The sequence below is a fragment of the Dermacentor albipictus genome, unplaced genomic scaffold (assembly GCF_038994185.2).
Source record: "Dermacentor albipictus isolate Rhodes 1998 colony unplaced genomic scaffold, USDA_Dalb.pri_finalv2 scaffold_16, whole genome shotgun sequence".
Taxonomy (NCBI): Eukaryota; Metazoa; Arthropoda; class Arachnida; order Ixodida; family Ixodidae; genus Dermacentor; species Dermacentor albipictus.
The window spans coordinates 5,189,924-5,206,596 of NW_027225570.1; the positions used below are offsets into that span (position 1 = coordinate 5,189,924).

General features: G+C 49.4%; 1 protein-coding gene across 5 annotated transcripts in view; it reads right to left on the reverse strand.

Moving 5' to 3' along the window:
- LOC135920498 (uncharacterized) overlaps positions 1-16,673 on the reverse strand; it is a 166,260-nt gene that overhangs the window by 29,384 nt on the left and 120,203 nt on the right. For 4 of the 5 annotated variants that reach the window (XM_065454768.1, XM_065454770.1, XM_070528977.1 and 1 more), the window contains one exon: positions 9,634-9,735. The exons of the other annotated variant lie outside the window; for it this stretch is intronic. In XM_065454768.1, the coding sequence (XP_065310840.1) occupies positions 9,634-9,735 (102 nt within the window). The remainder of the gene's footprint in view (positions 1-9,633; positions 9,736-16,673) is intronic. 5 annotated transcript variants of the gene reach the window in all.

The following is a 16,673-nucleotide window of genomic DNA, read 5'->3' on the forward strand; positions in this document are numbered from 1 at the left end:
ACGTGGTCGGTGACAATAAGGGGTAGGTTGTGTTCGGCGAGGAATCTCGTAAACAGGCACTCCACACGTATGACATTGTTGTCGCAGTTGTTCCGGAGAAAGTTCACTATGTTGTCTTGCTGCTCAGTGGTGCGAACATAGCTGTGATGCTTCGCCGTAGAAACGTGCAGTTTGAAGTCACCTTTGCCACCATGAGGCACGCTGACATCGCACCCACACATTGTACAAAATGCAAAATTTTCTCCTTTTCTTGATGTCATAAAGCACGGAAATTCAGAAGTGTAAGATTGCAAAAACTTCTGCAAATTCCTTTTCTTGGGCTTTGATAGCGCCATGGCATCAAGCACACGAGGTTTCTAACTTTGCATGGTGCACAGCACACACAGCCTAGCCAGCACTAATCATACGCACAAATAGCAGTAACAATGCACCATGGAGAAATGCAGGCATGAAATGCAAGAGCTACATTGGCTCTGGCTTTGGTCGGCTTACTAGGCACCGTAGTGAGCTGCTTAGTCAATGATACCGATGGCGTTAGTGCAGCCGTTGTTGGTGATGCTGATGATTACGACGTGGCTGCAAATTCCGCGGTGCCGGTTTCACAAGAACCATTACTGCGCGAACAGAGACACCTTTTCGGGAGATATAAGACAGTGATATACAATCGGAAAGTTCAGCAAAAATCGGGAGTCTCCCGGGCGAATTAGGAGGGTTGGCAGTTATGCCTCTCTACAATTTTGTTGGGTCTGAGAGGGGAGTATTGTTAAGGGGAGTATTTAATCAACAGTAAACGGCTAGCACTTGGCTAGTCAGGACTGCACAGGGCACACACACAGGTTTTAGCAGGTCTTTCAGTCCAACAGGACGCTGACCCAACCCCACTAAGCCTTTGTCTTCGCCACTGTTCGTGACATTATCCCCGGCTGGTAAAGCACCGTCCTGGTGCTTGGTGTGGTCAAAATGGGTCATCACAGTTGTAAAGCTTGATGTCACTTCGTGGTGTGGCCATCGGTGAAGTATATGCCATGGGAGTTATCTCACAGGTGACAGGAGTCACCTGGCGCAGGCACGTGGTAGGGCCTGACATGACGAGATGGGAGCCAGAGAAGGACAAAAGAGCCTGGTGGAAAAGCAGTATCCCAGTGTCAATGATGGTAAATGGACTTTTGTGCAGTCTGCGATGACAAGATCAGAGTGCGGACTACAGTGCGCGTAATGAGCGCACAGTAGAAGTCACAGTAGCAGCACTGTAGGCACAGTAGCACATAGAAAGTCGTGGATGTGGACGCCTGATCAGTAGGGAGCCGGGTGTAAAATAGAAATAAGGGATGGCGGCCAAAGAGAAGGTAGAAGGGTGAGTAGCCGGCAGTGTCATGACGCGATGAGTTGTACGCAAACGTAATGAACGGAACGGCAATGCCCAAATCGCAATGTTCCATCAGAAACATATATAGAAAGCATGTCGGTCAGTGTACGGCTGAGACGTTTGGTGAGGCCATTGGTGTGAGGGTGATGCGAGGTGGTGAAGTTGTGACGAGTAACACATGATCGAAGTAAATCGACAACCACACGAGACAGGAAGTAGCGACCGTGATCTGAGAGTAGGTGACGTGGAGCATCATGTTGAAGGATGACGTAACACAGTAGGAAGTAGGCTACGCCCGCGGCGCAGCTGGTTGACAGCGCTTGAGTAAGTGCATATCGCGTGGTACAATCTGTGGTGACTGCAACCCATTTGTTGCCTTTCGTGGAAATTTGGAAGGGGCCAAGCAAGTCCAGGCCCACTCTATAAAACGGCTCGGTAAGAACATCAATTGGCAGAAGGAGACCAGCAGGCTGAGTCGCAGGTTTCTTGCACCGTTGACACAGGTCAGAAGATGTTACGTAGCGGCGAATGGAATGATAAAGGCCCTTCCAGAAGCAACGTCGTCGTATGCAATCATAAGTTCTGGAAATGCCTAAGTGCCCAGAAGTTGAGGCTTCATGAAACTGAACGAGGACATCTCTGCGTAGATGATGCGGGGCAACTAGCAGGAGTTCTGCGCCATCGGGGTGCATGCTGCAGCGGTAAAGAATGTTATCCTGAAGCAAGAACATGTGAAGTGAGGAGTCGAGGTTGCCGAATTGCAGACGGTCAATAAGATAGAGCAACGATGGATCTCTAGGTTGTTGGCCACATGCATGAAATCTGTGATTGCTAAGGCGCAGGTATCGGGGTCTGTTTCAGTGGAGTTCGATGGCTCAATGAATTGACGGGATGGGCAGTTGGAGTCAGCGTGTGTTTGTACACAACTGAGAACGTGTACTCCTGCAATCATAATGCTTGGCCAACGGCCGAGCCTCTTTGTGGGGTCTGTAAGTGTTGAGAGCCAGCAGAGCACATGATGGTCTGTTATGACCACAAACAGTCGTCCATATATGTACGGATGGAATTTCACGACAGCCCAGAGAGCTAGGCACTCCCGCCCAGTAATAGTGTAATTCTTTTCCGACTGTGACAGGAGGCGGCTAGCATATGATATAACACGGTTAGCTCCGTTCCGTGTTTGGGTGAGGATAGCACCTATACCACGGCCGCTTGCGTCGTAGTAAGGCTCTGTTCTAGCAGCTGGGTCAAAATTAGCTAGCACAGGTGGTGATGTGAGGGCAGAAATCAGCAATGCAAAGGAAGCCGTTTGGTTCGCGCCCCAAGGAAAGGTTGCATTCTTTTTGAGAAGGTCCATGAGGGGCTGAGCAATGCCGACGAAGTTGAGAACAAAGTGGCTAAAGTAGGAGCAGAGCCCAAGAAAGCTGCATACTTCATGCGTGGACTGCGGAACCAGGAACTCGCGGATGGCATGGACTTTGTCACGGTCTGGTTGGACAGCAGTAGCATCAACTAGGTGTCCAAGTAATTTGATCAGGCAGTGCCCAAAGGTGCACTTAGAGGAATTGAGCTATAGGCCAGCCAAACGAAATACGTCGAGGATGGCTGACAGACGAGGGAGGTGGCTTTCAAAGCTGGGCCAGAGAATGATGAAGTCGTCCAGATAACAAAGACAGGTCGACTACTTAAGACCGCGTAGGAGAGTGTCCCTCATACTTTTGAAAGTTGTAGGTCATTATACAACCTAAAGGCATGACCTAAAATTGGTAGAGGCCGTCAGGTGTGATGACAGCAAGCCTTCTTTGCGGCTGCGGTCATCAACGGGACTTTGCCAGTAGCCCGAGCGGAGATCTAGCGATGAGAAATATCTGGCACCATGGAGGCAGTCGAGCACATCATCAATTTGAGGGAGAGGATACACATCATTCTTTATTACCCGATTCAGATGGCGATGATTGACGCGAAACCGCCAGCTCTTGTCCTTCTTTTTCACAAGCACCACAGGGGATGCCCAAGGGCTAGAGGAAGGCTCTATTCCATTTTTTGTCAAACAATTTCTCTACCTCCTTTTGGATGACATGGCGCTTAGTGTGAGACACTCGGTAAGGGTGCTTGTGAAGGGGGCTGGCACCTCTAGTGTTGATGCAGTGGGCCATGACATGTGTAAGGCCTAGTGGACTGTTCTCAACATCAAAAACGTCAATGTAAGAAAACAAGACCGCACGGAGTCCTACACTTTAAGAAAGTAAGAGGTCGGGGGATATCATATCGTTCAGAAGTGCCTTGGTTGGCACCAGTATGGCAGGGTGAGGCAAGGTCCCGGCATAAGCAGCGAATGCAGAAACTATGTTCTTCCAGCGGTAATAGTTCGGCTAGTGAAATTTTTCGAGGGAGTATATAGGTCGAAGTAGAAAAGTTGAGGACTGGAAGCGTCGTTCTGTTGTTAGCAACAACCACTATTGTGTGTGGAAGTGCGATGTTGCACGAGAGGATCAGATCTGTGAGGGGAGCGACCACATAGTCACCATCAGGGACTGGGGGAAATGCTGACGAAGGACATAGGTAGCAGCCTGAGCAGGTAGTCATAGAAACTCTACAGAACATAGGTCAGTGTTACGTGATGAAGCGTCATCAGGACACAACGGCAGTTCGAGCTGCAGAATGCCGGTAAAACATTCGATGAGGGCAGAGTGGGAGGTCAAGAAGTCAATACCAATAATGACATCATGTGGGCAAACATCGAGAACAGCGAAGAGAACTGAAGCGCGGGGGTCGGCAACAGTAATTCGGGCAGCGCACATACCAAGAAGCGGTGTTTGCGTGCCGTCAGCTACTCACACGGTAAGAAAGACAGCAGGTGTCAGCCCTTTTCGTAGGCGGCATCGGACTGAAGAACTGATAACAGATATGTGGGCGCCGGTATCAATCAGAGCAGAAATGGTCACGCCATTGACGAGAACACCGAGCAAACTGCGTCTTGAAGTAGGGGTCAGTCAAGGTTTTTCGGTCCTTGTCATCAATGCAGCCTTGCCTCCCGGAGCTGCCCTGGCTAGTCTCGTGGGTGGTGGCCAGAGTAAGCTGGGGAGGGAGAGCAATGGCGTTGAGGGGAGCACGAGTGGCGACTCTGAGGTGATGGCGATCGGCTAGACCAGTGTCCTGGAGCAGCAATATCGGCGTGCGTCGGTGCAGAGCGCAAAGATAGATGAAGTTCACGGGCCGCAAAGTGGTCGTCGATAAGAGATGTGCTAGAAGACGAGCCGCAATCTTGGCGGCGGTCAACGGGGAAGTTTGATCGCTAATACCGACAATTGCGATAGTGGTGTGAAATGTGGCTGACATGAGAGCAAGAATAACGAATTGGTCAATCGTCTGGCGTCCTCCACTCAGATGGGTTTCTGTAGCGGGGTGTGAACTGGGGAGTGGAAGCGGCAGCAGCAACAATTGGGGTGGTGAAGTATTCAGTGTGACGACCGGAAGCGCACATGGGCTCACGTGCGTGACAGGTGGCTTGTGGAATGCCCATATTCGCACCCTCTTGGCGAACAACAGCTTGAATGAGGGATATCGTTGCCAAATGGTCCTGAGCAGGTGCCTGATAAGCGGCTAAAGCAATGGCTTTGAGCTCCTGGCGAATAATCCTGGTTAGGTTGCTAGGCGTCGAGAATGGAGGGGGCATCACAGGATCTTTGTATGAGGATGTCGCAGCCATGTTCACACATGAGTATGTTGAAGGCATCCTCAGCTATGCCTTTTAACATGTGGCCAACCTTGCCTGCCTCTGGCATGTCTTTGTCAAGGGTGCGGCACAAGGCTAGCATGTCTTGGATATATGCGACGTACAGTTCCGTCAACGTCTGAGCTTTGGCTGCGAGTTTGTGCCAGGCTGTCATTTATCATACAACCGATCGGCCAAACAATTTGGGCACCTTCTCCTTTGCATATGTCCTAACTCATCAGTTCTCCTTCGTGCGTGTTAAACCACACGCGAGCTGTACCCCCATAGGTAGAAAATTATGTTGGCGAGCATTAGCGTCTCATCCCACCTGTAGTGCTTGCTGACGCAATAGGAGCCAATCGTCGACGTCATTGTTGTCTGTACCGCAAAATGTGACAGAATCGAGGGACGCGGAAGGACCCCGGTTTCCGGAGCCGTGGGTGCGGGCTGCGATGACGGCATACTGTCTTCGGCCATGGAGGCGGGAGAAACGTGGCGTCCGATCCAAAGATCTAGGGCCGGGAGGAATAGAGCTTGTAACCTCCACCAAAAAGATGTTACGGGGGGAGTATTTAATCAACAGTAAACGGCTAGCACTGGGCTAGTCAAGACTACACAGGGAACACAGGTTTTAGCAGGCCTTTCAGTCCAACCGGAGAGACTCTGACTCAGCCCCACTACAATGTCTTTGTCTTCGCCACTGTTCGTGAGAATATTATCGTTTCTCCAAATGTTTCAAAGTTTCAAAGGTTTGCTGACATTGTCATCCTTGTGCTACTACAGTCGAACCCACTTATGACGGTACCGGTTTTAACAATAAAAAGCTGCTGCACCGTCAACTTTTATATGTTTCCTATGGGGAAATAGCCCACTTACTACAATGTTCCCATATCGCATTATCGTTTATAACACTGAAGTCTGGCTGCTGGGGGGCCATGCCAAAAGGCAATGGAATGCGAAATCCTTGAAAAGAAAAAAGAAAAAGTGAAATGCGAGCCGCTGCACGATTGCCTGCCACCCCAACTGCCGCTGTGCACTTCTGTCCATGAGAGATGCATGACAGACTCGCACATCTCTCCTGTCGCCCTCCCACCCCTCCGAACACAAATGGGCTGCACCCATAGCTCTGCGCCACGCCACCCTCCGAAATACGAATGGACCATGCCAACTCAGCTGCCAGCACTCCTCCCAGATTGTTCGTTAGGCCATCTTTATGGATAGGCCCTTACAGTTGGTTCTTTGTTCTACAACCCTCATTCTGCGCAATTCTGCTAACAGATTAAGTCACTCGTGCTTGTCTTTGTTCACTGCATTGAAGTCGTTTCTGGCCACGTTGTTTCTCAGCCTAGTTCGACTTGCCACCGAAACGCAAGATGTCTGGTCCGCCCGCTGATCAACAGCAATGCACAATGTTTCCCGTGAAAAGAAAGTGCACTGCTACAGATTTGGAAATGAAGTGCTTTTAAACGATGAGGCGATTGTCATGAATGTGTTTGCGTCAGATAGCGACAGTGACAGCCACGATGGCAGTGCTGACGCTGTAGGGCAGGTTGCCTCAACATTGTCCCCGTGGAAAGCCCTGCAGATGATTCAGTTCCTCATGGGCTCGTTTTCGTGAGGGATCTTCTCCTTCACTACGTGGAGCACCTGGATGCCTTAGGGAAGGATGTCGGCAAGTTTCGTGTAAAGCAAGCAAGGCTGACGGACATGCGGTTTTCTCACGCTAGCCAGTGGGAAGTACGTGGCGAGATGCTTGTGACGATCACATCCCAGCATTTCTTCCGGATTTCTCAAGCTGAGATGCTGCCGCGGCAACCTTCCCGCATCTTTTAAAAGGTGCCTGTTGAGGACACTCAAGCAATGCCTTGGCGGAGCTCGTATGTCACTTGTCGCCCATGGCCCCTCTTTGCAGTTATAATAGTGCCATTCTTGAACGTCGACAGCCGCGACTTGTTAACAGCGTGCGATCGGAGCATACAGGAAGCAGATTAAACAGTTAAACGAGTAAACACATTTAGAAGCCGGATGGAGGAAGGAGGTGAGGGGGAGAGCTGGCTTCCCCACCATTATAGTTTTCTCGGAACAGCTACACTATCTGCCATATTGATTTATTTTTTCAGGCAACCCAGTTATAACAATTATTGGTTACACCAATGGAATGTTCGTGACAATTGAATATTGCTATAAGTGGGTTCGACTGTATTCATGTCGCCCATGTTGATGACACTGTGATTGCTTCTTCATCACAAGTTCCCCTCGAGTAGATATGGCTTCTTTTCAACTGTGTTCAAGCGCACACAATCAAGTCAAACAAGTACCAGTACAGAATGTCCTTTCTAGAGTTTTTTTCACGATATCATAAACAGTTATGGCAAAGGATCTCTGCTTTCCAAAGTGCAGTACTTGCAAATCTCTTTCGTCTAAATTTCGTACAGCAGCAGTGACATTTTTTTCCTCACAGTAAACTTGTATCTGTGAAAGCGCAAAAGACAGCGCAAATGATTGGCAAACACTGACACAAAGACCACAGTGCAGTAAGCTTTCTATACACATTTCATTCCTTCTTGCATTAAGTCTCTCGACAGCTACAAGGCTAGTATGAAATCTGCGGTATGCAGTTGAGACATACAGCAGAGAATTCTTTCCAGACCGTAAATACTCAGCTAGCTGAAGCAACCTTCCCTACACATACTGAGCATGATCACCAGATCTCCCTTATAGTCGATGCGTCCTACAGCGCTGTTAGGTAGCATTCACACCGGCAATTGACAGAGGTCCACAACTGTCAACCGAGGAGCTGCCCACAGCAACCAGTGTTCCCACTGGCGATTGCGACATGCCTGTCCCCACACCGAAGTGTATCACAATTGCTGCCGTTCATGTCTGCTTGCACTACCATGGCCACGTAAAATAACCATCAGTGCATTGATGTCCTGCTCATGCTCTGCTAATTGGTCCAGCAGCTTTGCGACTCCAGCAGCAAAGGTGAAGAATTGGTCAGAGAGCAACTTTACGAGATTGATTGCTTTTCAATGAAAGTGACAATTTGCAACCAACTTGATCATACAACTTCTGTCGGCTGTTTGTGTGAATGCCGTTTTTAGAGTTCATCATTTCACTGATAAACTTTATGATAAACATATTCAAGGGCCCCTCAACAGGGCCCATTGCAAATTCTAGTTATACACTGGAAGTTCTAAGACACCTTCTAATGAGTGCTTCACCAAAATAACTCTTTAATATGACTTATCATCAGAAGAGTCAGAAGAAATTGAATGCCCAGTCACCACAGCATAAGGAGGCGAGCACGACTGCTAACAGAGAGACTGTGCCTCGAGTAGCATACACAAGCGACATTCCTACCCTGCCTCCTCTTGCACCGGAGCTGAGCAATTGCACTGTTTGTTTGTTTACTGGACAAGCCCCGCCTCCTTTTCTTTCTTATTTTTTTCTGTGCAGCACATTTCCATCATGACATTGTACATTCCACATTGCATGATTTACTGAAGTAACGTGCCATGACGTGTGACGGAGCTAGGACTGCGTTTAAGTCACAGTCACAGTGTTACCTCGACTCTGGCTGGGAGCAGCACTTTCTCAAGCAGAAGGATAAGCAGCATTTTGATTGAAATTTCAGTTGTTTTCAGCGGCGCACAGCGCTGTAATACTTTGGTGACGCAATCATCAGTGTGTGAAGAATGTGTCGTGCTTGTCTAACATGGAGGTGAAACCTGGCGAGGGGCCCTCTAAGATGAGGAGCCCTTTAGGGGCCCTTTCACAATCCCAAGCAATGCTAATCGCAGCAAAAGATTTATCCAAGGGATATGCAGCATCCCAAAGCAACAGCGGCGCGATAAGAGAGATGCAGCAGTGATTGTAGGGCTGCAGATTAACGTGAACTGCTTGTAGTTCTTTCATGCTTATCCCAATCTAAGCATGAAAAGTGTTTTTGTCAGCATGCGGTCACTGCAGCTGGGAATCGTGCCAACAGCCTCGTACAAAACACTGCAACCACGCCAGTGGGTACAGTCAAACCTCGGTATATGAACACCGATATAACGAAGCAAATCCAAAATGCTTTATATCTATACGAGTGCGTAACGAATGTATTCTTGTAAATAATATCAGACATAACAAAATTATTTTTTGTGTCAGATACAACTTAGTTATCACAAGGTTCTAAGAATAACGGATTCATGGGCAGAATGTACAAGCAATTCTGAATGGTTTAACCCTTTCCTTTGCATAGATGACCTGGGTCCGTCCACGTGTTTCTGGTAAACACAGCCAAGGACAAACCGACAGTACTTTTAGTTTTCCAGTAATGCCATATGTGAGCTGCTTTCTTCTCAATGCTTTGTCGCCCTTCTGGTAGATGGCGGCACACAATCTGCGGGGCAGTGCAAGAGTTTTTTCAAGTGGAGGAGGTAATACATGTTGGACACAGGGGTCCTTAAAAATAATTTGTCCATTTTTTGGTAAGAATTCAAGCTAACAGTGCAGCAGGGAAAGGGTTAAGTCACTGCCCCAAAGTTTGCAAAAGGTCACTTACACATTGGCAGCGTTTCTTGTGACGGAAGCACCTCGTTCATGCTGATGTGAACCATACTTTTGCTTGGCTGGCCCTCGCTTTTCTGAGGGGCCTCTGGTGGTGCTGCAAATTCAGTGGTGGAAGAGTTAGTGGTGATGTATTGTAGAGCTTAGCAAAGCTCGATGTTGGGCTAAGTGGTGCATAGCTGTCAATGTTTGTGGCCCAAAGGTAAAGGAAGGAAGGAACAAACAAACAGGAAGAGTACGAACTTGCAGCTAACTTTATTTCGCGAAAACGCACGCATATATATAGAATGCTTCTTTTCTTTTTAGAGCGCAGCTCTTTGGCGTCCGTTCCTGGGTTTCGCGTCGTCGTCGTCGTCGTCGTCGGCGTTGTCGGCGTTGTCGTCGGCCTCGTAACCAGCTCGCCGACGAATCTGCTGCTCCGCCGCCGCGCATGCGCGCTGTCGGCTCTCCGGGCGAGGGAGGATGATGGAAGGGAGGAGGAGAGACTGTGGAGGAGGGCTAGCTACACAAATGGCTCTTTGGCGTCCGTTCCTGGGTTTCGCGTCGTCGTCGGCGTCGTCGTCGGCGTTGTCGTCGGCCTCGTAACCAGCTCGCCGACGAATCTGCTCCGCCGCCGCGCATGCGCGCTGTCGGCTCTCCGGGCGAGGGAGGATGATGGAAGGGAGGAGGAGAGACTGTGGAGGAGGGCTGGCTACACAAATGGCTCTTTGGCGTCCGTTCCTGGGTTTCGCGTCGTCGTCGGCATTATCGTCGGCCTCGTAACCAGCTCCGCCCCCCTTTCATCCCCCCAGCGCTAGCAGCGACCGACTGATACCGCTTTCGTGAGTCCGCTACCGCACTCACGAAAGACGTCGTGCACTTCCTGCAACTCGCATTAACCGTCCATCGATCCACACCGATGTTAGTAGTGGGGGACTTTAATGTTGACATAAAGACAAACAGCAATTTCCTAACACTTATGCGGGAGAACATCCCGTTCCTCTCGCTCGTAACGCGTCCCACGGCTGTGACAACCTCGCGAGGCACTTGTATAGATCTCGTCTTTGAGAATCAAGCATTGGTGTACCAAGTCGAACATATATCAGTCTATTTCTCCGACCACAAAGCTTCCTTCATGACTGTCAAGAACTGTTAGTGGAGTCTTTGTTAAAGGAATACGTGTGAAAAATAAAAAAAAATTCTGTGATAGCGCATACATGTGTTGCTCGATTTCTTTGCCTCAATCTATCGAAAAGGTGAAACAGCTTATTTGCTGCGCTCAAATTTCGCATTAGGAAGTAACGTAATCGTCGGTAATTTTTTTTCCATGTTTTAGAGTCCTTACTTCAGAAGCAGGAAGTTCCGATGGTAAGCCTGACTCCACTCAACAGACAAGACCCCAGGTGGTTCCTTACATGTAGAAGATCACCCACAACCTGAAAAGGGTGACGACCAGGCACAGCACCAAACAGTTTCTCACAATATTACCTACAGGGAAAACTAGCACTGTGCCGCTGGTGCATTCATGGGAATGCTGGGATGTGGTGCTTTTTTGGATCGCCATCGTTCTGCAGAACCAGGACACCTGGAAGGCACATCTGGCCAGCACTATTCTGCCTGTCGCAGTGGTTCGTTTTCTAATCACAATGTTCATTCTCTAATAAAACAGTATGTAAATGGCTGTTCTTTCTTTAACATTACACAAGAACATTTTTTCATGCAATCATGAGGACTTGTGCTTGGATGTACAATTATATGAAACGTAAAAAGGAATAGTGGGCTGCTAAAAAATCGAGGACAGACTACAAGGTCAGCACTCGCTTTGTGACAGTTCGTCGTCTGTTCTTGTTTGTCAGTGCTTGATTGTGCACTGAAGGTTCGTAAATTTTATAGAAAAATGTAACGTGGGCGAATGAAAAAAATTATATGAAGATAATATTTTAAGAATCTGTGCAGCCACGACCAAGCCAAGCCACATTTGAAACAAAGCCTCAGAGACCCATATCCTAAGGCGGCACAACGCCTGTTAGGAAATTCACATAGGCAGTGGGGCCACATTTCCCTCTGGTATTATTGTGGGAAACTCCATGGCACCAAGCAAGCTGTAGAGGCTTTGTGCCCATCTTTCAATGAAGAAGGTGAGGCTGGCATGCTAGAAGAAGCCCTGCCTGCACTGCACTGCGGACGTGGCACGTGTTCCTACCTCTGAGCTGCGGCAAGGCACACATCTGCCAAACCGACCGGTGTGTGAATGATTGAACAAGGGAACATGTCCACTCAATTAAAAAGGGCACTGGTTCACATTTGCTGTTCCACTATGGCTCATGTGGATGTAGTCTGAGGGCATGCACATTCTCGAAGGAAGCCCGTGATGTGATGGCACAAGAACTAATGGAAACTTATTATACTCAGTGCTTTTTTTAGACCATACGGACTTTTTTATAAAACGACTATAAGTGCAGCATATGTGGCGTTTCTGCAGAGGAGTTCCTAGGTGAGGTGGACATATATGAAAGCGACAACGTTAAGGGGGGAGGCTACCCTGGAGACCGAACTTTTTTATTTTTTTAAGATATCCAGATGAAACTTTCAGGGTATGTTCACACCACCGAACTATGAGGAACTGCGAAGTTTCATGAAGATGATGTTACGGGAAGGAAGAAGCGTTCGTCTATTTACAAGTGGCCTTTTAATGGCTGAGCCAACAAGCGTAGAGCATCGATACTGTTAAACACTCCTTCGTCGTCTCTAAGACCACCATCAGCGTCGTCTTCTTTCCACATTACCGACCGTCACATCACCCCCATCGGAAAAAGCACCTGATTGGCGCGGCTCATCCGTCCGAGAAAGGTAAGGTATGAGCCGGCTGACGTGGATGATGTCAGAGAGAGGTGAAGGCACCATGGCATCCAGCGGAGACACTTCATACGTGACAGGGGTCACCTGGCGAAGGATGCGGTAAGGGCCATAGTATCGCGAGAGGAATTTCTCCGAAAGACCAACATGCCGAGTTGCATACCAGACTAGCACAAGAGCACCTGGTTCATAATGCACGTCGTGATGGCGCTGGTCGTAACGGCACTTCTGGCGTGTCTGTGAAGCAGAAAGACGAATGCGGGCAATCTGGCGTGCTTGGGTCGCTGTGGTTATGACATCCGAAGTGTACACTGTCAGCGAATCGAGCGTAGTCGAGAGGAGTGTCTCGAAAGGCAAAGTTGGCTCACGGCCGAAGAGGAGATAGAAGGGAAAATAGCCAGCTGTGTCATGGCGCGAGGAACTGTAGGCGAACGGGACAAAAGGTAGAGCAATGTCCCAGTCGCGATGATCGGAGGAAACATACATTGCGAGCATGTCAGTTAATGTGCGGTTCAGGCATTCGGTAAGACCGTTAGTTTGAGGATGGTAAGCGGCAGTAAGTTTGTGTTTAGTAGCACATGATCGAAGTAGCTCGTCTATGACTTTTGGAAAGAAAGTATCTGCCGCGATCGGTGAGAAGTTGACGAGGTGCACCGTGGTGCAAGATCACGTCGTGAAGCAAGAAATCAGCGACGTCTGTAGCGCAGCTGGTCGGTAGGGCTCTAGTAATGGCATAGCGAGTTGTATAGTCCGCAGCGACGGCAATCCATCTATTTCCGTCATTCGACATAGGGAATGGTCCGAGAAGATCAACGCCAACGCGAAAAAAAAAGGGTCGGCCGGTATATCCAAAGGCTGCAGCAGTCCGGCAGGAGGCACAACTGGTCTTTTCCGGCGTTGACACGACTCACACGCGGCAACATAGCGGCGAACGGAGCGGTTGAGACGGGGCCAGAAGAACCGTCGCCGAATTCGGTCATAGGTCCGCGTAACGCCAAGGTGTCCAGCGGTGGGAACGTCGTGTAGCTGCTGCAGTACAGTCTGTCGCAGACGAGACGGAATGACGGTCAGGAGCTCGGGCCCGTCGGGGTGCATGTTGCGGCGATACAGGATGTCATTTTGTAGCACGAACATGTGAAGGGATGGGTCAGACGGATCAGAGAGCAGGCGTTCGATAATTGGGTGTAACGACTCATCGCGTCGTTGTTCAGCGCCAATGTCTTGCAAGGCAGAGAGCGAAAGAACGCAGATAGGTGCGACATCCACTAAGCCGTCCGGTACATCGACGGGATTTCGAGACAGGCAGTCGGCGTCCTGATGTAGACGACCCGACTTGTAGACCACAGTGTATGTGTATTCCTGCAGCCGTAGGGCCCAGCGACCGAGGCGTCCGGTGGGATCCTTAAGGGAGGAGAGCCAACAAAGGGCGTGGTGGTCGGTTGTAACTGTAAATGGCCGACCATATATATAGGGTCTGAACTTGCCCACCGCCCAAATGAGGGCGAGACACTCGCGCTCAGTAATCGAGTAATGGCGCTCTGCGGGAGAGAGGAGGCGGCTGGCGTAGGCGATGACGCGGTCGTGCCCATATTGGCGTTGAGCTAAAGCTGCGCCGATGCCGTAGCCACTAGCGTCAGTGCGGATTTCTGTCGGAGCGGAGGCGTCAGAATGGGCGAGAACAGGAGGTGTGGTGAGCAGCGTGATGAGCTGCGAGAAAGCAGACGCTTGTTCAGAGCCCCACGAGAAAGGAACGTCTTTCTTCAGGAGGTCAGTCAGGGGACGGGCAACATGGGCGAAATTTTCCACAAACCTGCGGAAGTACGAGCATAGTCCAATAAAGCTGCGAACATCTTTGGCACAAGTTGGTACGGGGAAATTCTGCACAGCGTGAACTTTACAGAAGGGTTGAAATCTAGGCCAGTTGGTACATACTTGAACGAAAAAACCAGTCAAAAACACAAAGGACAAGAGGAGAAGTTCACGACACAACGACTGGACTATCAACTGTGGTTTATTAGAATCGGTGTAGTCCAAGCAAGGGCAGCAGAGCATGCGCAACCGCATCATCACTTATCACATAGCATGAAAAGACAGCACCGTTTCTATCGGGACCGACTTAGAAATTCAAATTCTTTTTCTTGTAAGCGCACCGAGGTTGTACTAACGCAGTCATCACCTAATAAACTGATGAAGTACGCTTCCAAGATTTCACGCTCTTCTTTGCCCCTGCCCCTACCAAGAATCGTCACATTGCTAAACAAAGGATAACAACCACACTCAATGCAATGGCGAGGCAAGTTTGCCCCGTTATCTGACCCCAGGGAGGAGTGGTGCTCACGCAGGCGGTCATTATTACATCGACCGGTTTGGCCTATGTAAAATCTTTCGCACGTGAGAGGTAACTTATAAACAATCCCTGCAGCACATGCCGTGAAACGATTTTCATGCTGCGTTGTGCAAACATGGTTCCTTGCCCTGCCTCGAGAAATGCGCGAACACAGACCCGAAAGCTTACAAGGGGCAGAAAAAACAACACTTACTCCCTGCTTGGCGGCAACTTTCTTAATACTGTGGCTCACTTTATGCACGTACGGCATAACTTCAAGTTTCTTACGTTCAATAGCCCCACCATCTACCAGCTCCGTACGTTCCTTCTTTAGCCTCTGAAGCAGCGATTCAGCCACCGCTTTCAAAAGAGGCGGAGGCAACCCTGCGGCTTCTAGACGTTGGGATTGTGCGTCAAAGCTACTTTTAATTGCGTGGTGACAGCTTCTTTCAAGTGCATTGCGGGAACAATTCATTGCAATCCCTCTTTTTACAATCTTTGAATGTGCAGATCCAAATGGTAAAAGACTTTAGCGGGGTCGGGGCGAATGCCTGATGAATCGACGAGGTGTCCGAGCATAGTTATTTGGCGGTGACCGAAGTGGCACTTGGACGAGTTGAGCTGCAAGCCAGCGGTGCGAAAAACAGAAAGAACAGAAGAAAGTCTTTCAAGATGAGTCGCAAAAGTTGAAGAGAATACGATGACGTCATCCAAGTAGCACAAACAGACCATTTCAAACCACGCAAGAGCATGTCCATCATCCGTTCAAAGGTTGCCGGGGCATTGCACAAGCCAAAAGGCATTACCTAGAACTGATATAGGTCATCTGGTGTGACGAATGAGGTCTTTTCACGGTCCATTTCGTCCACGGCAATTTGCCAATATCCAGAGCGAAGGTCTATAAATGAAAAATAAGTGGCACCGTGGAGACAATCCAGAGCATCGTCAATGCGGGGAAGTGGATATACATCTTTCTTGGTGATCGTGTTTAGATGACGACAGTCAAAGCAGAATCGCCAGCTGTTATCCTTCTTTTTGACGAGAACAACAGGGGACGCCCACGGGCTGGAAGGGTTTTCAATAATCCCTTTGGCAAGCATCTTGTCAACCTCGCTCTGGATAACTTGTCGCTCAGAGGACGACACCCGGTATGGGCGTCTGCGAACAGGTGCTGCATCGCCGGTATTTATCCGATGTGTCACGACCGTAGTTTGACGCAAAGGGCGATCGTTCAGATCGAAAATGTCGGAGTAGGACTCGAGGAGGCCACGGAGCTGTGCGGCTTCTTGGATTGAGAGGTCCGGTGCAATCATCTTTGTAAAGTCGTCGGTCGGGACTGATGCAGAAGGCGCAGAATGAGAAATGGTCGAAGACGGCGCAACAGATAGAGCAGAAATGTGGCACCCGTGCGTTGGTGACAACGTGGCAAGAGACATGCCTCGAGGAACTACTTGTGGGCACTGTCCGAAATTTAGGATGGGAAGACATGTCTGATTGTCCGCAACAGAAACAATGGTGTGTGGGAAGGAGACATTGTAAAAAAGCAGGACTGACGTCGAGGGAGTAAGGACATAGTCTCCGTCAGGTATAGGTGGGCTGGCTAAAACAGGGATGAAGGTTGCTGCAAGAGATGGCAGGCGTATAAAATCCGCGGAACAAAGTTGAGCTGGAGCTTGAGCCGGAAGGTCAATGGGAACAGGTAGGGGTAGGTCAAGTTGTACAACACCGGCGGAACAGTCAATCAGAGCAGAATGGGCAGACAAAAAGTCGAGTCCGAGGGTCACATTATGAGGGCACTGTTCAAGCACACTAAACAAAACGGACGTGTGGCGACCGGCGACACTGACACGAGCAGTACACATTCCAAGCACAGC